Source organism: Carassius gibelio, chromosome B2, assembly GCF_023724105.1.
Source record: "Carassius gibelio isolate Cgi1373 ecotype wild population from Czech Republic chromosome B2, carGib1.2-hapl.c, whole genome shotgun sequence".
In the NCBI taxonomy this organism is placed as follows: Eukaryota; Metazoa; Chordata; class Actinopteri; order Cypriniformes; family Cyprinidae; genus Carassius; species Carassius gibelio.
The window spans coordinates 21,515,230-21,541,604 of record NC_068397.1 but is presented as its reverse complement, the minus strand read 5'-3'; the positions used below and the strand labels follow the sequence as shown (position 1 = coordinate 21,541,604).

The 26,375-nt window shown below is 35.6% G+C and overlaps 1 protein-coding gene across 4 annotated transcripts; it reads left to right on the top strand.

Annotated features, from left to right (window-relative positions):
* Positions 1–573: 573 nt before the first annotated feature.
* On the top strand, positions 574–25,634 carry LOC127951231 (tenascin-N-like). Of its 4 annotated transcripts, none has more exons than XM_052549037.1 (16): positions 574–713; positions 5,854–6,243; positions 7,049–7,423; positions 10,484–10,747; positions 11,667–11,849; positions 11,957–12,046; positions 16,822–17,085; positions 19,394–19,657; positions 21,197–21,460; positions 21,724–21,854; positions 22,654–22,792; positions 22,959–23,110; positions 23,294–23,390; positions 23,521–23,685; positions 23,767–23,930; positions 24,923–25,634. In XM_052549037.1, exons 2-16 carry the CDS (start codon positions 5,859–5,861, stop codon positions 25,046–25,048), a joined length of 3,063 nt encoding a protein of 1,020 aa, XP_052404997.1. In that variant the 5' UTR covers positions 574–713; positions 5,854–5,858; the 3' UTR covers positions 25,049–25,634. The 4 variants fall into 4 exon arrangements, with proteins under 4 accessions (XP_052404997.1, XP_052404999.1, XP_052404998.1 ...); XM_052549039.1 differs by having other exon boundaries at positions 19,394–19,559; positions 21,363–21,460; positions 24,923–25,617; XM_052549038.1 differs by lacking the exon at positions 21,197–21,460 and having other exon boundaries at positions 24,923–25,617.
* The last annotated feature ends 741 nt before the right edge of the window (positions 25,635–26,375 follow it).

Sequence of the window (26,375 nt, the reverse complement as noted above, 5' to 3'; positions counted from 1 at the left end):
AAAAGTAAGACCTTTTAACCTTTTGTATTAGTATCTTTGTGCGACATACATTTGTGTACATGTTTCTGAATGTTTCACTGCATTAAACATGTTTCATAGACGGCACAAAACTAAAAGGTGTAAATTAGATTAGGAATTAATTTCAATTTGTAAAGTTATTCCAATTTTTGAATCAAGAGGAAAATGTGTGGAAAGGACACATAAAAATATTACTCCTGTAACCATGTAGTTTGCTGCTGTATTCAAGCTCAGGACTTGTGTTGACTTTGGCTCTACACGCCTGTCAGTAGCTATATATCACAATTTCTGGAAAACAGATTGATTAGCGCTTCTACTGTAAGAAAATCCTTGAAATTAAAAACGGATTCATTCAAATCCACCTTCGAGAGCTGGCTGTATTTGTGGACCCTTCTTGTTAAGTCTGTGTTGAATGGAATAAGTAATGAAATAAGTTCCAGACAATGTACAACAGAGAAGTGTCTCATTACCTCCCTCAGTTCCAGTTCTGTCCTCTATGGTTGAGTTTTGGAGGTAGCCACACCCAGGATGGCCATTGGCTCAGGGCTGCAATGAGGACATTTAAACTGTTTGAAGGCAGAGAGCTGAAGCACTCGGGACACTGCTGATCAGAAGGGCCCTGAATGCCCAGTCTGAGCTTGTAAACAGGTGCTTGCAGTAATAGGCGTCCATCAGTGAGCAGGGATATTACTGGGGTAAGGCACTTTTTTGAAGCTGTAAAAATCTGCTGTTTAATTGACTATAAGATGTTTGTGAGGGTAGATATCATGCTAAATAAATAAAGGAATAAATAATTATAATAATAATTGCTTGGTAATTATGCATATTTGAATCCACACTGTAAACATGCTTTGACAGCTAAATCTAAAAATATATACTAACATCTAATTGAAAAGTATTGTTTAACATGTCTTAATTAAATTCAATAATTTATAGTTAATTCAGAACAAGTAGACATATTGCACTACTATAGGGCAATCTAAACTTTTAGATTTTTATTTGTTTTTTTATATTTTTGCTACTGCTAAATGTTCAAGCTCAGTATTTAGAAACATTGCTAAATGTATGATTTTTAGACACTGAAAATATCACATTTGTCATTTAGGACTATAAATTGATGTTTGAAAGGGCAAACAGCTTCATTTCAATAGTGCTCAATGAACGCCATAAAACGACCATAAATCTTGCGAAGCAGTGGGTGTCCCAGTCTTGACAAGAAAACATATGTGTCCCAGTGGACAATGCATAGTGGAAAAATTTGTTTGAAATCAGGTGCTTTTTTTTTTTTATTATTATTTTATATTTATTTTGAAATTATTCCATGCTACTTTGCATTGTGTATTGATGTGATGTTTGTCAGTTTTCTTCTGAGCCCTTTCCCACCTGCTATAAGAGGCCGTCAACTCTTGCTATTTCTTGCTCGTTCCCTATCTATTTTTTTTTTTTTTTTTCAAAATTACTTAACCTGTCCAGACCTCACTTTTACACAAGATCTAAGCTACTGTACATCCTCCTCATCTGGCAGATTAAGAGGAAACGCTACTGTGTTGGCTTCAGGTATTATCAGAAGCCCGGATCAGATGAACAGCAGATGTTGCATGCATACAGCCCGCTGAAGGTTTACTATATGCTGCCTGCACATTACACATTACAGGCTAAGAGAGTCAGTTTTGGCTATCTGAAAGATCCTGTAAGGCTGCTGTGGTTTCATTCTCCAGTGAGGAGAGGAAACAAGTCTAAATCTAGACTTAAGCTTAATTGCTTTCAGCTTTCATCAGCTGAAAAGCAAAGGGGGAAGTCACTGGTGCTGCATGTTTGTGGCTTTCAGTCTACACTCCTCACCTCTCCACCTCTTCTCTTTCTGCATTGGTAAGCTCTGAATCTCTTTCCTAATGGTGCGACTGGGGCTTTACTTCAGATGCAGAGGAACAGAGTGTCTTTGTCTTCTTCCTAATGTGTCTCAGGAGAGGAGAGGAGAGGGCACGGCACGCCACAGTCTGGCTCTCTGATTTCCCGCCCTCTACCTCACTCAATTTATTCCCCTCTCAGAATGTGATTTATGCCGTTCACAGTCTGTTTATATTCCGTATTGCTTGTAGGTCTTTGCCCTTAGTTCCTAAAAAGCATGAATGATTCCCAGTCACAGTGTTGAAAGTTTATATTTTGACTCGGTGTTGAGATCCAACAGAAAACAGCCAGCGGCCACTTAACACACTGCATCTCTTCTGTCTTGAACCACACTCTTAAACATCTTGTTGCAGAAGTTTCATTGGGCACGGCTTCTTCTTATTATTATATATATATTTTTTATAGTTTCATTAACAATATCTACAATGAAAACAGTTAACTGTTATTAATATTAACTATTCTTAAGATATTATAGTATTTATTTTTAAGGATAAAAGGATTGTAAAAAAAAAATCTGGATACAGTATTGTAAAAAATTTATTTGATGAATTATATACAAAATATTATTCACGTTTATTATTAATACTTTTTTACCATGTAGTTCATTGGTTGAGAGTCATGAGATTTTTATTTATTTATTATAATTGTAATTAGTCACATTTCTTTTCCCACTGTTTTTCAAACAAATTATTATTTTAGATTTATTTAATTGTGTTTTAAGGTATTTTCTTTTAATACCTTCCTACCTGCTATAAGAGAAAACAACAACAATAATACTAATAATACTTATTATTATTATTATTATTGTATTCTTTTCTAGTTTTGTTATTAATAATATTTAATATGAAAACCGTTAAGTGTTAACTATGTTGCCATATTAATTATATTAACATGAACTATTCGTAATATATTATACTAATACTGCTAAAATAATTAAAAAATTAAAAAAATTAAAGGTTATTTTTCTGGAAACATATTATTAATAAATATATTTTTATATATTTTATGAATTATATTGACAAAATATTGTGCATATTTAAAATGATTATTTTCATTCTTGTTTTTTTTTTCTTTTATAGTGCAGTTCATTGATTGAGAATCGTTTTAGTTAAAAAGTTACAAAGTGGTTTTCATTACAGTTTTAATTCATTCATTACTTCAAACAAATAATTTTTTTATCCATTCGTCCATCTGTCCATCGCGTGTGTAAATTTACAGTTTAGTCCACTGGGTGAGATAAAAAAAATTTAAATAAATAAGTGAAACATCTATCATGAGCAATTCATGGACTATGCGCAGCAATTTTGGTGTCATATATTGGCCAGTCACATGCAAAATGTGGGTAGTAAGTATTTTGTGGTTGTTGCATGGCAATTTGTATTGTCTGTTCAATTGCTATGGTGGAAACAGCATTTTTGTGTGTGTGTGTGTGTGTGTGTGTGTGTTTATGCATGTGCATGCAGACTTAAACATCCCCTCAGTAGCGGTGGAAGAAGAGAGTTGGCAGGCTTTTCCAGTGTCCCTTCCAAGATAAATAAAAGAGCAAAACGAAACGTGCACATGAAATAAAAGCCTCTGACAGAAAGCAATAAACGAGACCCTCAAAGAGCCTTGCAGCTCCAGCATGTGTGTGGTGTCTGGGCCTGTGATGTGGGCTATGGCAGGACAGTCATGTACCTCACCACTCTGTGCCTTAATACTGTACCATCCAATCTACTTAGCATCAGGGAGTCCATGAGGTCATGGAGAGACTCTCCTGCCTGTTTGAGTTCAGTGGTAAAGTGTTTAAATGTTACCCAGTTAAATATCCTCATTTAGATGCATAAGTTAGAAGAGATAATGCTGAGGAAAATATTTTGTTCCAGTGCAGAGATGTGAATTGCTTCGACTCTACATAGAAACATATGTTAGACCAACAATTTTTCTTCAAATAGTCACAATTTGCTTAAATAACTTTGATTATTGCACATGTTTTGGTATAAAATTAGGTTGCATTGGCTGCATGTTACATTTTGGATTTGTCCTGTTTTATTGGTTTATTTCAAGTTATTATTTGGTAATTTATGAACACTGAATGGCCGTTAGCATCCCGTCTCCTCAGACTAATGCAATGGAATAGCTCTCCACATCTGCAAAAGAGAATCTGTCAAAAACAACAGCCCCCAGCAATGTTTTCTGCTCACTTGGTTGATCCGTGTGGCATGAGCTCCAGATTTTTCTGTGCTTCTGTTCACATTTCTACCTTGGTCCTGAGGGAGTGCTCTGTCTTCTCATTTCAGCATTTCTGCCATTCCACATCTGCTTCTGGACTTTGATGTGTGTTGTTCCATGTTAATATTTAAGCGCCACATTTACAAAGATTTCCTTGATGTTCAAAACAAAGCATGAAATGCATAAATGGTGAACGAAAATGACAAATTCAATTACACTGAGTACTGTGGTGCAAGCATATGCTGGAATGTTAAGCCATTTACTGTAATTGTCTGGTTAAGTATCACAATATCACAATGTCGTGGTCTATTATCGGAGCTTGTGACTGATGTAGAAATAAATTCCGTAAAGGTTAAGTGGCTTTGAGACATTTGTGTTTTGTTTCCATAGGTTATGCAATGTCAGTGAAACTATTTGGCTTTAAAGGCAGAGTAGATGACTGTCATTTTAGGTCCTGTAGGCTCACAAGGGCCCTCGCCTTCACATTGCATAGTGGATAGATGCAGTACGTGTGTCTCATCCTCATGTGTTCAAGATTTTTAAATGAAGTTCTATGTGCTGTCTATCTATGACAATCTGATGCTAGATAGGTTTTGTTTTTTAACTTCATTTTTAAAAATATTTGATTTATATATTTTGTATTTTTATTTTATAGCATTAAAGTTATGCTGTGGTACTTAGGCTATACTATTGGATGCATGCATCAAACATAGACATTTAAACAGTTCTTTTTTACTATTTTACTGAACTGTTATATAATATGCAATTTAATATGAATAAAATTCAGTATTTATAATTTTATAATTAATAATTTAGTACTTAAATTTATTAGAGCAGTTATATATGAATACTGCAGTTATTTTATTCTTATTTAGTATTATTGGACTATCGGATGTGCATAAAAAAGGACATTTAAACAGTTATTTAAATAACTAAAATATGATTTATTTTATAATTGTTCATATTATTTAATATGATTTAAAATGTATTGTTTAATATCAAATAAAATATTTGTATAATAAATTTGTTACATATTACTTGCTGTAATTTATCAAGTCATTCATAAAATATTTAGTATTTTTTATACTAATTATAATGTACTGTATAAAGTACATGATCAGAAAATTATTTTTCCACATCAAGATTCTTAGACCACACAAGATCATAAGCTTACCGCTAATGAATTAAATTAAGGCAGGGGCCCTGCTTTCAGCATCAAGTTATTTTAATTAACATCTTAGTTTTAAAGCGAACAAACCCCATGTGGCTCTTTCTAAGCATGCATTTTCTCTTTTATAAAACATCCTACTTTTAAATAGAGATGTATTAAAAGCTTTGAATGAGATCATTGTCATGGGGATTACATCATTTAGTTAGAAGGGTTCTCTGCTCCCAGAAGCCCTTGTGGTTGTGAATGTTGCAATTAATGGTTTGGATGGAATGTGCTTGGCAAACATACGGTCTGCCCAGTTCCTACTGTAGGATCAGACATCTATAACACTGGCCTTGTAAAACAGATTGCGCTCCATTAAACATAATGTGATGTCTTGCACATTGATTTTCATGTGTGTAGCATGCAAATCAAGCTCCTTACTGGAAGGTGAGACCGCAAACCATAAGGAAAGTTTGATATTTTAAGAAATAAATGCTTGTAAATTTAAACATGCAATCATCATAAGATTCTCAAAGGATTCATGTCTTTCTGCTTTCTTTCAGAAACCATGATTGTAAGATTCAACCGGCTGAAGAGAGGCCTCTTCCTTCTAGGGATGCTCTTCATGGTATCCCGTCTTGTGCTGTCTGAGGAGGTGGGTCCTGCAGAGAAAGAAGTCACGTTTAGCCATGTCTACAGGATTGACTCTGGTTGTAAGCAGGGTTCTCAAGTGGCTCAGCTTTCCCAGGACCAGGCCTCAGAAGGACCGTTAGTCACAGTGGATGGAGAGAATGACATTGTCTTCAAGCACAACATACGTCTGAAGTCGGCTGGTTGTGGATGTGCAGATTCCGAGGACTTCAAAGCCCTGCTGTACCGTGTAAATGGCCTGGAGGAGGAAGTCACATACTTAAAGAGCCAATGTGCTCAGGGCTGCTGCAAAGGAGGGTCAGGTATTAGTTCTAACCTGGAGATTATTCTCTGATTTTGTAAAACTAAAAAACAAGCTACCTGATTTGGACGAGTCAACCATAATAACAATTATATATAATAATTATATATACTTATTTAAAACATTAATTTCATACTAAGTATGGTTCAAATCTGACATATAGCTCAAAGCTAAATGCATATTTCTTAATATTAAGCCTAAAATGTTTTGATGTCACTATCTATGAGGATTGTTTGATCTTTGAATAATACCGGTCTTTAAATTGAAGATATTTAAAGTGTTTCTAAAAAGTATGCCTGCAATAGTTCCACTTTAGCACCATCACATATACTTAAGTACATTTTTAATTGGACTATTTCCACACAATTAAAGTGCATTGAGTACAAAATGAATTGTTCAAATTTAGCAGACTTTAAGCATTCCAGTTCAGTATGCTAAATACACAATTGCAGGGTAAAAGTTAAAAGTTAAAAAACATAAATGTATTTTGCATGAAATAAATGTATTTTAAATACATTTTAGTATATTTATTTTTCCTTAGGGATTGCTTGTTGAATATCTTTGAATTGCAGTTCAGTAAATTCCACTTCCTGTGGAGTGGCACAAATTAAAATCATATTCAATCTCACGAAAAATAACAGTGAAGCTCTGTATTTTTTTACTCTCCTGTCTCTGCTTCTGATATAAATCCTCTGGTACCATGACTGCTTATATCATGTGCTGCCTCAGTGCCTTAAGCAACCTCCAAAGTCCCATTTATCTTTCCAGAGCAGGTGCAATATGTTAAGATTGTTCTCTTTTGCTAGGTGTGGACACTAGCTGCAGTGGGCATGGCACTTACCAGCATGACTCTTGCAGTTGTAAGTGTAACCCAGGCTGGGAGGGTCCAGACTGCTCCATCTCATCCTGCCCCGATGAATGCAACGATAATGGCCGGTGTGTTGACGGACGCTGCGTCTGCTATGAAGGCTACACTGGCCATGACTGCAGCCAACTCACGTGCCCCAACGACTGCAAAGACAAAGGCCACTGTGTGGATGGCAAATGCGTGTGCTTTAGTGGATTCTCAGGAGAAGACTGCAGTATCGCCACCTGTCCGAACGACTGCATAGGAAACGGACGCTGTGTGGATGGACAGTGCATCTGCGATGAGGGATTCTTTGGAATCGACTGCTCCATGGGTAAGTTGGTTTACAGGAAATTCTGACCAGAATCTAAATTTCCTGACTGTTCTTTGTGCTTGATTCACTGAAAAGAATCTTTTAACAATGTAGATTCATTCGAAAATTGGAAAACATTGGTCATGCTGTCTGTTTCTCACTAGATTCACTAGCAATGCCATGGAATAATTTTAATAGTATTTCAGTATGGTGTAGTTCTGTCCACATTGACAGAGTAATACATGTACAAAAGTTTAGTTTATAGACGCAAACATCAGTTGGACTCAAATAACTTGACAGCCTGTTTGTTTTATTTATCTACAATGTAAAAAAAAAAAATAATGCTGAAAAAAAGGATTGAATATTTACTTTAGCTACTTTATAATTGTAGTTTGCTTCATTGATCACTGTTGCTAATTTGCAGCAACATGTGGCTTCCAAGAACACAAATAATGAGTCTTAATCCAGTTTTTCTATTAGAATATACTCGTCCTTTTTCACTGAAGTAAATTTGGTGTAGAAACAGTTTTCACTCTGCTAGTAAAACTGCTAGTAACATTTTACAAACAATTAAAAAAGAAACAAGTAACATTGAATTAAATATACAATTTTGATGAAGATAAATAAAATTTAATAAAATTTAAATTAAAATCTTGTACAAATAATCCAATAATCTTTAAAAAAAAAGTATACTAAAATTCAAGTATACTTAAATGTACGCTTGATTTTATAGGCCTCTGCAAGCAAACAAAGAGGAAACCTTTCTAGTTCAAGCTTCAACATTGTTCAAACTTTACAGAGTAAACTTACTGCTAATTCTATTCTTTTCCAATAAACACTTATATAAGAACTAATTGGACACTTTGAGTTCATTAGCTCGTATTAACTCTCTTGTTTTTCAGTCTCCTGCTGGAAGAAAACTGTAAAAGATAGGCCTCATTAGCACAAGGGAATTGTTTTTCATCAATCCTTTTCTGTTCCACACGTTTCGCCCTCAGATCTCCAGATAGAAGTGGAGTGCCTCAGAGTTGGAATGCATGGATAGATGAGCAGAGCTTTAAAAAAATATTAGCCATGGCCAGAGCCTTAGGGTGTGACATATCATCCGTGTTAACGCTTCTGAAATGGTTTCTTAGGGGAGTTAGGGCACAGTGTAATTTACTCCAAGAATGATAATAGTAGGGAGGTAAGAGCAAGCACTGCAAACTAGTCAAACAGATCAATTTGGGTGTAAAATTCTTCTGATCTTGACACTAATTGGCTTCCGAATATTACTCGAGGGTTTCAGCTGTCCATAACTTGTCTGAAAGATTTTCCTTATCTGACGCTATAGGGAACTGCTATCATTAATAAACCACTCTCGTTCTTGCTTATAACGGGGATGTCTGACTTGTAAAATCTTATGAGGATTCTATGATGATACTTTAAAAGTTATACCATGAACACCAGAAGCAATAAAAAAGGGGTTATTATAATAAGAGGTATTTATTAGAGATTGAATGTTCCAGTACCTTAAATAACCAAGAACAATAGCCAAAATTATTTTTATGCATCTATTTTGCAATTAATATATTATGCATCTGGCCGAACAGGGTAAAAACGTACATAAATGTGTGAATATAAAACAGTGGAAAAATATACGATAGTGTTGTTGTACAAAAAGAAAAGGTAAAAAAAAAGTATATTTAGTCCTGATCAAATCAATAAACGTAATTAAAAGTGCATTTATGGTTATTTAAAGTTGCTGCAAGCATCAGGCTGATGTTTCTCTGGCTTGAAGAACCATCACTGCTGATTTACGCAAGTTCAAAACAGAACTGTGTTGTAATTGTAACTTAATGGCTTTGGTTAGCCCTTACAATCAATCAGTTGGAACACGCATTTCCGGCACTTATGCTTTCTTTCCAGCTGGCTGATGATAATTCATTAGTTCAGTAGCAGGCCTTTTACTGGCAAACCCAGGAGAGAACGGCAAGAATGGCTGTATTAACTGCCACTGGATGGAAAGCCTCCTGCATAACTGAAGGAAAACATTTGACTTCCTGCCCCCATGCCATGTGGAACAATGTCCAAAGCTGCTGTTCATTCTTTCCTGGGTAATGCGGTCTCCACAGCACCCTGTTCTCCCCTCATGGATTTCCCTGATTTTTTTTTTTCTCTTGCAGTTTCCTTAAATCCACCACCTCCTTTATGTTTTCCCCTGTAAGCTGGTGGGTAATGTGTTAGTGGAAACTTCACTCCCTGGGTTGCTGTCTGTCTGACTCTGGGGCTCCTGGTTTGTTCGTGGGGCCTCCCCTCTTTTTTTTTTTTTTACCACTCCAATATGCAGTTTTGTTGAAATCCCTACTTACTGATGGAGGCTCAAAACCACAGAGTAACCAGAATGAAAATGTGTAATCTCCATAAAATATCCAACTCAGATGTCCAGTAATCACCTGGTATTTCGCAAGCTGTATAAATATGAACAAACTTTAGAACTGCAAAATAGAAACTTTTAAACAAATAGGTTACCCAAAGATGGAAATTCATTATTTTCTCAATTTCAAAGTTGTGTGACTTTTTTTTCTTTGGGACAGTAAAAAAATAAATAAATGTGTCCACTGTTTTAAATATAATGAAGGTAAATACGGATCGGGGATGTCAAGCTGTAAAAGAAAAAAAAAAAGCACCATTAATTATTAATAAATTAAGTGTTCCTGTGTGACTGTTTTTTAATATATATTTTGCAGTTTGTGTCATGAACAAATAAAAAAATACACAATAATTAAAAGAAAATCTCTCCTTTGTGAATTCATGAGAGAAGTAACAATGTTTGAATTGTGAATCAGTTGTTCTTTTAAGACTTTTGGATGAATCAGTTGCTCCAATAAAAACTGTCTGAATGATTCATTCATGAATCTGAATTATATGATTGTACGAACACTAGCTCGAATGTGAATATCAAATTATATTTTGGTGTGTTCATCATTCTTGGTTTAGTTGTACAGTTGAATAATTAATAAACGATACCCCAGTGAAAGACCGCTAGTATGTCATCTGGTGTAAAAGAATGCTCATTGATAATATTTCTTCCTGCTTCAGTTCTAGGACCGAAAGGCCTCCGTCTGATCATAGTCACAGATGTGTCTCTGCTGGTGGAGTGGGAGTCTGTGAGAGGAGCCGAGTACTACATCCTGTCCTACTATCCGAAGGGAGACGAGGGAGCCATTAAAGAGGTCCAGGTGGAAAACACCAAAAACTCCTACCTGATCAAAGGCCTCAGACCCGGAGTCACATACATAGTGCAGGTGTACGCTGTCATCAGGGGCATTAACAGTGAACCGGATGAGATTGTGGCTACGACTGGTAGGAACAATTGTTTAAATACTACAAATAAATGTGTAATGTACATGGAGAGCTTTGTAAAATGGCTTTGTCATAGCAGCATTGTTATTTATGGAAAACTCTAAGGCCAGATGTAACTAAGTTATTAGAATTCAATGAAAATCCAAAAACACATTTCATGGAAATGAATGTTTCCAGTTTTGCAACAAAAGGGACGAGCACTACAGCATTTTGATGTGGTCAGTCTTTCATTCCTTCCAGGACATTAGACTCCCATGGGAAAGTGCCGATCATCTGGATATGATGACAAAGATGAATGGCCAGCATGGGACACTGTCAGTAAACGGTTAACAAAGAATTTGACTGTCTAAAAGCATTTCCTTCTCAAATGAGAAGTGTACCTCGGTCTGAAGTGGTAGAATGCTTGTCTGCAACTAATTTCTGTCATCCGGTGGCAGAATGTTCTGGAGACATCCGATCAAAAGTATGAAAGAAATGGCTAAGGATTTGCATTCAATTGCATTACTTGTATCTTTTTTTTCGTCTTTGCTTGATTGTTTTTCAGCACCACTGTTGAATTAATGCTAATTTATTAATGAAAAATGAACAGAAATATCATTATTTTTTATTCAAACATGACATTATTGTGGCAGATAGACAATAGACATTAAACATGTGGCTTTTTAAAAATAATTTAACATTTATGTTCAGAAAGTTTTGTTCCTTTGAATTTATCAATTTATCTATTTATCAAACAATTCTGAAAAAAAAAGCACAAAATCTGCGTATTGATTTCTGAAGAATCATGTGTCACTGAAGACTGTAGTTATGGCTGCTGAAAATTCATTATTGACATCAAAGGAATAAATTAGATTTTAAGTTATATTACAAGTGAAAACAGTTATTTCACAATATTTTCCCAATCTGACTTTCTCTTCAGAGGTTTTTGGTATTGAAGGAATCAAGGTGGTGGGCCAGACAGAGGACTCTATCCAGGTGGACTGGAAGAACCCTGCGATTGCCGTGGACTTCTTCAAACTGACCCATGCCAGCCCTGATGGTCAGGGAGGACAGGAGAATGTAGCAATGAGCCAAGAGGCCAGAACCAAACACACCATTGTAGGTCAGTCCACTGTTATGCATCCATCTGCAGTCACGGGCCCCTGAGTTTCAGAGTGTATTGACTTCACTGGCTGTATAGTTAGAGCAACATAAATGTGTGTTTTTCAGGCCTCAACCCAGGAACAGAATATCAGATAGGCGTGCAAGCAATCAAAGGTGAAAGCGAAGGCAAGCCATCCTATGCCACAGGGGTCACAGGTCAGTAATATGCCTCGATAGCAATGCATAGTGGAAAATAACATTTCCAGACACCACTTTTGATTTTCTTTTATAGTGGAGACATTCCTTTGACTTGTATAGTGTTTTTACAATGAAAGCTAATAATATTTTCAATTCTGTAAACCCAAGACAGAAGCATTTTTGCAGTTTTAGATTTTCTGCAAGACTTTAGGTCATTATTTGTTTTTACTATACAACATTAATATTTAATATGTTTATTAAGCCACTTTGTTGTGCCACACCGTAGGAGATTTCACGTTTTACTACTCTTGCAGGGACATTTGATGCTCAACATGTAGGTGAAACCTGACCTATATCTGTAAAGAGATAGCAACTTTAAAATATGCTAAAATAAAAGTGACAAACAGATGCAGAAATTAGATTATTGTTCTGAGGTTGATGCTAAAGATAGGATCTTTACCACAACAATCTTTTCCTTTCATGCTCTCATGCTTTACTCTCAGAAAATATTTTCTTCTGAATGGCTTTAGTGTCCAGTGGTAGTTAAAATCTTTACAACCCAGTGCGTAAGACAGATATTTTCCTTGTCACCATAAATCAATTAAATTGCTTCCTTAACTGAAAAAAGAACAACAAATCCGTTTTATTATTTTACCCAGGGCTATTGAAATAAGGCAGTTCTAACATTACTTGCTCTAAAAAAATACACATGTCCAAAACCAACAAATATTCACGAAGAACCCCGGAGGCATTGGTTTCTGTATTATTATTGGTATCTTAGTGGTGGGAGCTGCAGATATTTAAAAGTACTGCTCCAGTATGCTTCAGAGCTGATGGTCTGCCAACAATGAGATCTTTATACTAACTAAACCTAACAAATAATGTGGAAACAAATTAGTAGTGGTCTGTAAATCTCCCTTAGAAGTGCCCAATGCTGCCTAATGAAAAGAAGTCTTATAAATATGTGATTTGTGTATGTCTGTGCCTTTTGGAAATGTTGCAGGATAATTCTGATGGACTGGGCATATAATATCCCCCCTATTAAAATGTCAATTAGCTATGGCCCTTAAATCGTTAAAAGTCATCTGTCATGTTTTAGCCTTAAATTTCATAGCCTAAATGCTTGGACTAATATTTATGTCTATTTAACAGCTATAATATTCCCTGTTTAATATTTATGCGTCAGTGCTCTTGGCCCAGTAATAAGATCATCTCTTAAGAATTATGGTTTAAGATGCAAAATTATGGTTGCAAAAGAAAACTTATCATACGTAACCACAGTTATTTTTATAGGGCGGTTTTAATATATCAAACACAGGGCAGGGAACTGCTAGATTTCGTATTCAACATCTGCGTCTTTGATATATTGCTGTAAACATAAATATAGTTTGCCCTGTCAGGCTATTTACCTATGGGAATTAAGCTCTTAGCCAAAGGTGCTGGAGAGAGATAAATTCTTTGTTCTCTGACTCCCCCGATTGCTTTGTCTGAGAAGGCAAGTGATGTCTCAGCGAGAAAACAATCATCAGTATAGCAATAAAACAAAATATGAAACCAAACAGCAGTCAAATGTGATTGTAACAGAAATACATAGGCAAATACATAAGATGAAAGCGTTTAAGCTGTCTACTCTTTAAAAAGGGTGTTGTTTTAATTAAGATTCTTCTGTTCCTAGAGACCCAAGGCTTTCTTAAAGAGCTCACCAAAAACCTCATGTTGTCCCAAACTTGTATGACAATGAAAGTCCATGTGGTTCAGTGATGTTTTGGACCCCACTGACTTTCATTGTATGTACATAAACAGCTGAACATTCTTTAAAATATCTTCTTTCACAGATGAAACAAAGTCATAAAGGTTAGTAATGATATGAGCTTGAATGGTCATTTTGAAGTGAACTGTACCTTTAAATGAGTTTCGAGCCTAAGTATATTTTTATTTGATCCTTGTCGCGTAGCTAACATCTGACTTCATATTATCCCAACAGTGCTAATCTCTTCCAAGAAGAGAGATTTTTACTTTACACAGTCAGGGTGTCGCCAAAAAAGCGGCTGGACACTTTAGATCTGTATTGGATCTTCGGAGTATTGGCTCAGAATGACAGTATATTTGTCTTAGGGGGCTCCTACAAGAAACAGTTTTGGTGTTATTGCACATTTTATATAAAGAGCCGTCTGATTTCTGTAGTTGCACACACGTCATGTAAGCCACAGCGAGATTCTCTATTTCAGTTAGTGAGAATTTAATACTCGATTCTGCCTTTAAATTTTAGGTAGTACTACATCCTTTGAGTCTGTTTCTGACAGCTACAGCAGCCATTAGAGGGGCCTCCGGTAGACGGTATTTCCCCTCTGCTCAGCAACTTATGAATTACAGCACCAGTTACTCCTACACTTATTCTCACCAAACCGTAGGAGCAGGAAATGGTTTTTCAATGCTTCCTCATAGACATGGCATATTTTGCACGTGTGCATAACAGAGAAGCCAGAGTGAGTGTACATGTATACGGTTCTTCTTGTTATCCAGTGCAATGTAGTGTGACCATATAGGACCCCTTATGTTTTACAACTGAAGCATTAACACTGACCTGAAGATGAAGAGTGAAATTTATAGATGTAATTGAAGGCCCCCCAACCTGGTTTCTTTTAGCATCCATGACTTGAACAGCTCCGTTGAGTTTTTCAAGTTCTCGGGAGCCATAAACACAACTTTAAATTAACTGAAAAGACTGCCTCTATAAAAAGAACCAAATGGCTCAATAGGGGACACTTCTTTTGCAATTGAAGACATTCAATCTGCCGAAGACTTTTGTTCTACCCTGAAATCAATGTGTCCCTCATCACCTGCTCCATAACAATCAGGTGTAGTTCTTCCTCCACAAGGGAGTTCAATGCATCGTTTGTTCTTTGGAAAGAATCATTCGATTGGACTGTTTTAAAGAACTTAATGTCCTGAAAGTGGGTAAGCAAGACCTCACATTTTGATCAGCACTACTTTAAAGTTTTACTTTCCAAGCAGAGCTGTGGAGAAGAAGAAGAGGAAGAAAAAAAGCCTAGTCCTAGACTAAAATTTCAGTCTGGGCTTTTTCATCTGAAAGAAACTTGCAATGACTGATCTTAAAATATACCAGTCTTTGATGCACACCAGTAATGTTTTTTTCTAAGGCATGTTTATAAAAATTACTTAAATGTCCTAATTAAACTATGACCGAATCCTGGCTTAGTTTTATCCCTGTCTGTGAAACCAGGACCTAAGTGCTAATTGCCATTGGCGTTGACATAAATGCACTCACTATTGATTGAAAGCATTACCATATTCTGTGGATCATTTTGCATTGCAGTGATTCTACAGTTATTCTACAATGCACATTTCATGAAGTAGATGATGCTATAATTCTGCCCTGATTTTCATCTTGGATAAACAGTTTTCCGTGATACAAAAGAGCTTCCAGCTTTTATCTCTCCTGCTGTACTTTGGCTTGGAAGCTTGGAATCTGTCCAGAGAAATTTGGGAGAAATATTTCTAATCTGACCATACTTGAATGGTCAGAGACAGGAATAGAGATACAACTGGCAGTCGTCTCAATCTCTCATGCTGTTTGATAAAGCACATATTATTGGAAAAAGCAAGAACACAGAAAAGAGCTGTTTGGCACATATCTTGTCATTATGATGTGGTTGTTTGTGTGTATTTAGTGTTGGTGCTGTCTGCTTGCAGTGTGAGCTGTTGCTTTGTATTCTGACCCATGTTTCAAACTCAGACGAGTCAGAGATGATAAGACCATCTTGGCAATCAGAGAGCATAAAATGAGAGCTGTGGATTCTAGCAATCTTGGAAAAGCATCAGGAAACAGTTTCCATTATGCGGACATTTGACAACCTTGCTTCAGTCACAGAACGGTAGCCTAAATGATGATTGCTTTTCCTTGTCTCTTCACTTCCTCCTTTGCATTGCATGGGCACTTTCTTATTTCCAGTGGAACTTCTCAAAAATGCATATTACACTGCCTATATGACCCTGCGCACATCCACAGATCTTCAGGTCCTGATAATTGCAAATCCATAAGCCTGATGAAATATAGAACCCTCAAAAGTATCTTGTTCTTGCAGTTACTTTCACTTGCATACAAAAAACAGCAAGTTCAATCACTAAAAGTTTTGTCAGGTATCCTAAACAATATGTTTTAAGCATTAAAATCACTAACCGTTGTTGGATTTATGCTGAAACAGGAAAGGTCTTTTTTATAATATTTTTTATGCAATTTTGTGTAACTTCATCATGTGTAAATTTATCATGTTTCTTCAATATTTATATATCAAATATTTGTATTTATTGTGCCCTTTACTGGAGTTCATGGGTTCATGGGCTAAATGTTGTTAGCTTTGTTAAAAAAGTATTTGGTAACAAAAGTATATAGGAGAAAAATTATATGCATATGCATATACAAGGTTTTGTGTATTAGTTGTGTTTTATAACTAATTAAATATCTAATTTATTATTCATACAGACACTATTTCAATAGTTTAAATATTTAGTTATATTTAAAATATTTAAAATAAAATAATCTATATACAACAAAAATTTTACTTTTACTAATATCTTTTTTTATGAATACAAATAAAGATATTATTTTTATGATACACAATCATATGTAAATAGTATCATAAATATTCAAATATTTTGGAAATATATTTTTGGAAATATTATTTAAAAAAATCTTGAAAATGTAATTTTTTTGTGCAATATACCCTTGCTTTATTTTTTACCTGAATGTCTTATATTATCTATCCCAACAGACATTGATGCCCCAACCAATCTGGCAACCAGGGATGTGACGGAGAACTCTGCAACGGTGGTGTGGGATGGTGTCCGTGCTGAGATTGATGGCTACGTGCTGACTTACAGCTCTGCAGAGGGCACCAGCCGAGAAATTAAAGTGGCTGCGGATGCTACTTCTTACCAACTGACCTCTCTGAAACCAGGAGTCCTGTACACAGTTTTCCTCTGGGCCTACAAGGGCTCTCGTTCCAGTAGGAAGAGCATGACCGAAGCCGAGACGGGTAAGCTGTTCACCTTCTGGTTGAGGATGTGGGGCTTTACCCTCACTGTTTTTATTTCTCCATCTCAAGTGTTCCCTTTAAAGGATCTTGCCACTATGTTTGTTCTCTTGAGCTTCTCAGTGAATGGAACAGTGCCATTTTCATATGTTCATTGTTTTCTTGTGCACATAAGCAGTCGTTTCCATAGCTGATTTTATTTCTTTTACAGAGATTTTGTCTCTCCAACAAGGCTTTTGCATGCATTCCTTGCAAAAAACCGTCTACATTTGTGCATTTTGCAGTATGCATTTTGTGTTAACTGAGAATCAGACCATGACCATGGTCTTGCAAGCTCCAGCAACCTACCAGTTGTCAACAGTGTATTATGGAGCCATAATCTTCTAGTATTTTCCATTCTCCGTAAGATGAACCATTATTAACAAGCTCTTTTTTAAACCGCCTACCCTATAATAAGATGGCTCCTTCAAAGCAATTCAAGTTCAAGGAAACGAGAGAGGTATTTCTCCAGTGGGTGCTGCTGTAGACGGTAAAGCAGATGGTCTAAGTGCATTACCAGCTGACAGTAAGAGTCAGGAAACACAACCCAAACAGAAGCACTTGGATATAAAACAAGTGTACCCATGCGTATTCTCTGTTGGGTTTCCATATTTATCACTGTCAACATTATTGCATCTAAAGAGCATTAGAATAAATCTGTGCACTGTAGTGTGAGCAGCATTGTGTATTTTTATTTGCATTGTTACTGATGCAGCCTTTAATAAACTGCATGAATGTTTGGAATATCTACGTTTCATGCTTACGGAGCCGGGGAACTGAAAGTTTAGATGAGCCTAAACAAAAGAATGTTTTTTTTTTTTTAGAAACCTAATCATGTGGCTTAAAGTAGCTGGTGCCTGAACTTATAAATAACGGTAGTGCATAATATTTGCTACTGGCTTAATTAGCCTCAGGCACATTAATATGTAATGTAGTAATGCAGATTTTATGTTAATATTTTATATTAGCGAATTAGCATCTCTGTTGATTGTTCAGTGATTCACCCATCACTCATGTTTGCTCTAATATCTCTAATGCTCGAATGTCTTAGCAAAATTGTCTTTTTTTATGTTTGTATTACTGATTCATTTAATGTGTAAATCATTAGTTTAAATGGAAAGTATAGATCAGATAAACTTTTCCCATCCCAGGAAACACATTTAGATTATAAAGATTTTGTGGGAACATTACTCTTTTGAAAAATAATGGTGGGCTCCAGTTTTTCTAAAATGTTAAAATAACCAGTTTTCTTTATATAATATAGCTAAGATATATAAAATGATTTAAAGGTTAAAATGTTTCCTACAACATTCTACTGACATTTTTTTCATCCAAAGTAAAACAGTATTTGAACATTTATTTTTAATATTCTAAAATGTATTTATATTATTCTAAAATGTCAATTTATGATTATAATGTAATTATAAGGTTACATAAAACATTTCTTACAACATTCAACTAACTTTATTTTCAACCCAAATAAAACATTATTGAAAATGTATTTTTAGTTTTCTACCAACGCTAAAATATCCATATAAATATCCACAATTATATTTTATTTTGATTATAGTGCAATTTTAAGGTTGCAAAACGTTTCTTACAAACATTCTACAAACTTATCCAGTACAAATAACATCATAAGGGCGTTCTAAGAATTTTATTCTAAGAACATTTTTTAACATTATGCGAATATATATCAGATCCTTAAACTTTACTTTTTTTTAATTTAAAAATCTATGAGTATTTATTTAAGAATGTATGTATATAATAATGTAATGTAAGAAGTTATTTAAGAATACTGTTCTACAGTATGTTGTGTTGTTTCCTTCTTTGTCTCTGTGGTGTTGTGATGAATTGCAACATTATAACAGAACCTGCTGGCTGCATTGATCAAGCTGAACACTAATTTGAGAAAATTGCACTTTTCATAAGCATAGAACATTTCCAAATTTGCATTTATTAAAGTCATTAAATCTCGCTCAACTTTTTGAAGAAGCAAACAACATCAGATAAGATTAAAGACTTTATTGATCCAGGAGGGAAATGAAGTCAAACTGTGATGGGAAATAATAGGATTTACTATCTGCATCCTGGATTTATAGCTAATTGTATGATCATGAAAAGGATAAACTGGCTACCTTAATGGTCCAATAATGCATTCCTTTACATGGACATGCATCTTCTTACATCTCCTCTGCTGCACTTTTCTATACCTGCATGACTGAAATGCAGCAATGTTTCACATTAACCTATTGTACAAATGGCTTTTTAGATATAGACGCTCCTACTAACCTCGTGACCAGGGAGGTGACAGAGGACTCGGCGTTGGTGACGTGGGACAAGGTGCAGGCTGACATTGATGGCTATATGCTGAGCTACAGCTCTGTAGATGGCTCCGGTCAGGAGGTTCGAGTAGGAGCTGACAGCACCTCCTACAGGTTCACTGCTCTGAAGCCTGGAGTTCTCTACACAGTCTATGTGTGGGCCATCAAGGGCCCTCGTTCTAGCAGAAAGAGCTCAACAGAAGCAGAAACAGGTTTTTGAATTGTGTCTTCCCAGTCAGCTTATGCAAACTAACTCAAAGTTCTCTGTTTTGAGCAGTTTATCTGTTTGCAGAAATAAGGCTTTATGGCATGGAGCCTTAAGTTTCTACAGATAAACTGCACATCTGTGCATGACTTTAATGTAGACATGTGCATTAAAAGTGAAGCGTGTCTTTGTTAAAAATGTTAAAAGACTTTCTCATATGCCTTGGTTGTCCACCATTGATAAACTGATTGGTCTTAGTTCTTGTTCTTGTCATTCCAGTTAAACGTCAATGTTATGTGCAACAAACTTGGATATTTTTTTTTAAAAAAAGGCTCCATCGTTTCTACTCACTTTGCTAAATGTAGAGTTTATACTCAATATACTCAAGAAGCTTCTAAAGGAGCTACCAAAGATGAACATAACCAATGTTTAGATTGATATCTAAAAGTCTGTCCCTTCTCACTAACATTCAGATAATTAAATTGGATAAAAAAGCAGCAATAAAACTAGGTAGGTTAGCTGATTACCTTATAAGCCCGTATCGCTGTCAGTTTACACTGCTATTAACACTTTCTCCAACGAGCGGGTGAGATTTGTTTATGGGATGGTCGGCATAAAGACCATTCAAATTCTAAGACTCCATGTTCGCCAACAAGGAAAGTAGGACTATCACAGGATTATTTTGGTAATCGAGTAATCAGACAAATATCTGACGATTAATCGAGTAATCTGATTTTTTTTTGTAATAATAAAATAGACCTAAATAAACAATAGTCTTTAGAATTACTTAAAATACATATATAATAGCAGTAACAGTTAGTTCAAATAAAGTATCAAAAGCAAGTAGTCATATAATTTTATTGAAAAAATCTGATAAATAATAGAACTAACGCACATTGCACATTATAACAAATGACTGCAGAGGGCGCCAGAAGCCTGGTCATTGTTTTTACATTTTATTGCATGATCTAACTGAACACAGGCACAATACAATCAAGTCTATATATATTTTTTTTTCCAATCGAGGACTCAATTTAAATCAGGAATTGTTACAGCCCTAAAGGAAAATGTTTCGGGAAACATACTTGAAAACAGTAATTATTTTTGCTATTCTCTTTAGTGCCACTAGTGGTAAAGAAATTACACGCTTCACCTTTAATCAAATGTGTCAACTGTTGATTTTAGAAATACATATTCCTACTAACCTCTTGACCAAAGAAGTGAGAGACATCAGTGGTTATGGTTGTGCTGTTGGCTCTGGGCAATTGAGAAGAAATCAACAGCGCCCCCTAAAGGTTCATTAGCTTGAGTCATACAGTATATAGTCATTGGCAGTTGAAAACATGCCTCTAGAATAGCTTTCTTTTCTTCTTAAATACTTCACACAACAAAACCTATTCATGTCTTATTTCTACCACTTCACTGGTCGACTCTTTATCTTCTGTCTAACCTCAGAAAATGAAAAAAAATAAAAATAAATAACTGAAGCAGACCAACAAAAGTACTTCCTTTAAGAATTAACACTGTTATACATATGGCTTTCTAGATATAGATGCTCCTACTAACCTCTTAACCCGAGAGGTGACAGAGGACTCGGCGTTGGTGACGTGGAACAAGGTGCAGGCTGACATTGATGGCTATATGCTGAGCTACAGCTCTGTAGATGGCTCCGGTCAGGAGGTTCGAGTAGGAGCTGACAGCACCTCCTACAGGTTCACAGCTCTGAAGCCTGGAGTTCTCTACACAGTCTACGTCTGGGCTGTGAAAGGCCCTCGCTCAAGCAGAAAAGCCACAACTGAGGCTGAAACAGGTTATCTGATTCAAGCGGGCTGCGTGGCTCTGCATCCATCCTGTCTTCTACTGCCTAAAGATGTCAAATGTAGCATGTCAAAGGTCTTTGCTATAGTGATAAGTGAATTAAATCTGAACATTAAGGTGAAATGGGAAGAATCCATCAGTTTTCGACAGTAACTGGAATGCTAACTCTCATAGTTGTAAGGAGAGACATTTCTCATCTATAAAGAGCTCATAAAGAATGTGTTGTTAACCCAGTGCTATTTGCTATTTCTGCAGAGATCGATGCGCCAAAGAATCTCAAAGCCACTGATGTTCAGACTCAAACCTCCACCATAACCTGGAAAGCTCCTCAGGCTAATATTGATGGCTACATCTTGTCCTACAGGGCTGAGGATGGCAGCATGCAGGTTTGCTCTACACACGAACAGCTTTTGAAACCTGTTCAGTTCAATACTGTGTCTGTTTACTGGTAACACTTTACAAGGTGTTATATGTTAACATTAGATCATGCATTAACTTAATGTACATTTCTTTATTTACTAATACAGTTATCATTTCAATTTCTATAAATTAACATGAATGTAATATGAACAAACAATAACAAAATTGTATATCATTTATATCTATAATTTTATTCATATATGTTTTTTTCCCCCCCAGATGTAGTCTCTTACACTTACTAGGGTTACATTTAATAATAATAATAAAAAAATACAATAACTGTTTATTCCTCTTATGGCAAAGCCAAAAAAAGTTTTTTTTTAAAATAGCCATTACTCCAGTCTTCAGTGTCATATGATCCCTGAGAAATTGTTCTAATATGCTAATTTGGTGCTCAAGAAAACATTTCTTATTCTTATCAAAATTAAAAAAAAAAAAATATATATATATATATATATATATATATATATATATATATATATATATATATATATATATATATATTTTTTTTTTTTTTTTTTTTTTTTGTGGAAACATAATATGAAAAAATGGAGGCTGTGATGCATGCTATAATGCAGAAAAAAATGCTGTAAAATTATAACATGCTGTAATGTAACACCCAATGCATTAGCTAATGAACTTTATCATAAAGTTTTTCCTGTTTATTTCATATCTGTTATATTTGTTACTATCTGACAGACACTTGTCAGTGTGTCCCAAATGAGTTTTTCTTCATTTCACTAATTTTCTGCTTTGTTTTTTTAGACTGTGGAAAAAATGTTGACTGCGCAGGAGAATAGATTTGCTCTTTCTGACCTTGCAATGGGGAAAAAGTACATTGTCACCCTTATTGCCTACAGGGGCACGAAGAAGAGTAGGGCAGTGGAGACAAGCTTTAGTACAGGTAATAAATTCAATACTATATTCCTTCATTTACACATTTATGAGACTCCCAGTGTATAAACGCATCTGCAGACTGATTTTCACCAAATAATAAATATATAAAAGTTGATAGAAATAATAATAAGAAAAACCCCTCATACATATATTGGACTTGTATTATATTTTAGTGGGCCTGGCCTATGAGTTTCCAATGGACTGCATGCAGATTATGAGGAATGGAAAGATGGAGAGTGGCGTCTACACAATTTACATCAACGGCAACCGTAGCAGAACCATGCAGGTGTATTGTGACATGACAACTGATGGCGGCGGCTGGATTGTGAGTATGGCATTATTATTACGTTTTTTTCTCGCAGATTATTGAATACTTATTTGACTTCATAAAATGCAAGGTTTCATTTATTAAATATTCTTCCTGTATTGATTTTATCAATTCATTTTGTGTCTACAACATACAGTACGAGTGTTGTATCTAACAACTTTTCCTATGTATCAATCACAGGTGTTCCAGAGACGAAGCACCGGCAAATTAAATTTCATGAGGCGCTGGAGAGAGTATATTAAAGGCTTTGGAGAACTGACAGATGAATTTTGGCTCGGTATATCTAATAAAGATTTCACACTATATGCTTATTGAAACTTTTCACTTACCCATGTCATTGCTTCATATTGAACTAGATATTATAATCTTGAACCTTTTTTTTTTTTTGCTTTTGTTTTTTTGACCAGGCTTGGAGAAGATCCATGAGCTGACTAATACTCCTACACAATATGAAGTGCGTTTCGATCTGGGCTTGGGTTCAGAGCGGAAATATGCCATCTATGATAATTTCAAATTAGCACCTTCCAAACAGAAGTTTAAACTCACCATTGGCAACTACAAAGGAAATGCTGGTAAACTGAATTATGTAATCCAATCTTCCCAGCTAAATGATATGAAGCAAAGTCATGTTATTAATAACACATTGTGCACAGGTGATGCCATGACCTACCACCAGGGAGGGTCTTTCTCCACGGTGGATTCAGACAATGACATTGCACTTGGTAACTGTGCCCTGACTCACCAAGGGGCCTGGTGGTACAAGAACTGCCACCTGGCCAATCTGAACGGTGGATTTGGGGACAACAGACACAGTATGGTGAGTTGAGAGGATTTTGTTATGAAGCAGGGTGAAGTTTTATAAAAATGGGGCATCTGTTTTGGTATATTATTTGCCTTAGATTCTGCAGTATTGAGATGTAATAACCAGCAGAGGGAGCTCTCAAATTACAACACTGAAGGCAGGATTGAAAGCCAAACCACTTACAAGAAATAGCCCAATAATTCAAAAGAAAAGCAGTGTCCTGGATCTATCAGATCTCATAAGTTCACAAATAAGACGATACTTTAAAGTTGGTTGGAGATTTATGTTCCCATTAGAGCCTTTATTTCTGTGAGACCAACAGGTATACTGAATGTTTTTCATGGAGGAAGAAAAACAACATTTAGGCCACAAAGAAAAATAAATGTTTTCTTTTCTTTTCTTTGTTCTCTAAACATCAAACATAACTTTGGTGTTAGGGGCTACCATCCTTTAAAATGTATTTACTTAATTTACTATATATATATTTATTGTCCATGCTTTATTTCAGTGTTCTATTTGGCATTTTAGTTACTATTAGTTTTTTTTATATATATAATTGTTCAAAAGTGACAATAAAATTTCTATTTTAAATAAATGTTGTTGTTTTAGACTTTCTTTTCACCAAAGAACCCTGAAAGAAAAGTGTCATGGTTTCCACTGTTTTCAACATTGTTTAGAATTTGCTTATTATTTCGTAAGCATCAAAACATCATATTATGATGATTCTAAAGGGAATCGTGACACTCAGAAACACAAATTAATTATATTTTTTAACAGTTATTTTAATTCAAAATAATACTATTGTTTGTACTGTTTGCCTTGTTGAGCATAAGATACTTCTTTATTGAAGCATTTCTGAAACATGGGCAGAATAATTACCACTTTGTGTGAAATCTATTTTTTATTTGATTTTTTTTTTTTATCAGAGAGGCTGCCCAATGATACAATGAATGATTACCTGAATGTTATTAAAATAATCTTAATACTTTTCTGATTGTGTCTTTCAGGGAGTCAACTGGGAGCCATGGAAGGGGCACCTTCAGTCTCTCGACTTTGCAGAAATTAAGATCCGGCCAGTGGGAGTAGCGGGCAGACAGAAGAGGTCACTGAAAAGGAGAGTAGCTGTGTATTAATAATCACTTGGCAAAAACTACAACATGTTATTTTAAAATCCAAAACATATGGGAATTGGCTCAAACCAGGTTGGAATAGTTCTTCATGTCAGGAAAGCCACTCCATGCTGTAGATTGTATGCTGTGTAACTGTATTTTGCATCATTTTACAAAAGGCAGATTTTGAATGGAATATGCTATACTTTTTATTTTATTTAGTATTTTAGTATATATGCACACGGTATATGAAAGAAATCCGAACCAAAATTTGTAGCGTGACTAACATCGCAGTGCCATTCCTAACCCAAAGTGAGTTTTTCATACATTTAAGTGAAGGTATATTGCATTATAATCTTCACAGAACCTCTTTTTTATTTTATAACAGTGTTTTTTGCACCAAGGACTTTGTACTGTATGATAAAGTTTTGAATGGATATGCAGGATTTTTCTCCATTGTAATAACTGACAATTATGATTTCATTCAAATGTAATGTATAAAAAGACGTTTTGTAACAGATACTGAGTCTTCCATCTGGTTGTGTACTGTAGTTGTACTATAATTCCTGACCAAATCAAGTGTCGCATATTTTCACAGAAATAAAGTTTGTTGACATAAGAAAGCGGTTGGAAGATTTCACTCACACATTTGCGGATCAGATTTGACTGGGTCTAGAGCCAAAAATGATGGGAAATTAGGAAAATTGCAGCATTTCGACGTCATTGTCACTGCAGTGGGCCGGTTGCTTGAAAATCTTCACAGCACTTCTCAGAGTATTTGGAAATTTAAGTTCAGATCATGCCAGGAAAATGACTGTTCTTATAGAGGAACTGACATCAGAAGGAGACATATCAGCCTCAGCAGGAGCTGGACTGTATTGGCTCATCTTCAGGACTTCAGACATCTGCCAAACTGGCACATCTACTGGGCAAATAGTAGGATAAAGAAATGTTGTTTTTATTTTGAGTTATTTATTTTCTTGCTACAAGCATGTTTTGTTCAGAACCCCGATGGATTCTGGTACTGAAATATCCCATAAAGAGTCCCGGACCCCTTTTGCGCCGCTCAACAAAAGTGCCGTGTGTTCAGCCTGCAGCTTAGCGTGCTAGATTTTTCTCTCATCAGTCCATGGCTGAATCACTGCTTTGAATGGGGTTTGTTATATTTCCTCTCCCCGCCTTCTCCTCCTGCATTAGTGTGAGCTGGAGCATGAGACAAAACAAGGTCTGTTTGGGTGGAGGGGTCTGGACTGTGGGTGTGTGTAACCAGGGCAGAATTTCCTTTACAGCCCTCTGCCCTGCCTCCTGACGCTCACGACTGTTATGTGATGGAAAGTTGCAGCAATCGGGT

Bases quoted from the DNA above. Each gene is read 5' to 3' on its own strand.
- LOC127951231 (XM_052549037.1), top strand. From the start codon at position 5,859: ATGATTGTAAGATTCAACCGGCTGAAGAGAGGCCTCTTCCTTCTAGGG. The intron at 10,748-11,666 runs GTAGGAACAATT...CTTTCTCTTCAG, and splicing joins TGAGATTGTGGCTACGACTG to AGGTTTTTGGTATTGAAGGA. The intron at 21,461-21,723 runs GTTATCTGATTC...CTATTTCTGCAG, and splicing joins CACAACTGAGGCTGAAACAG to AGATCGATGCGCCAAAGAAT.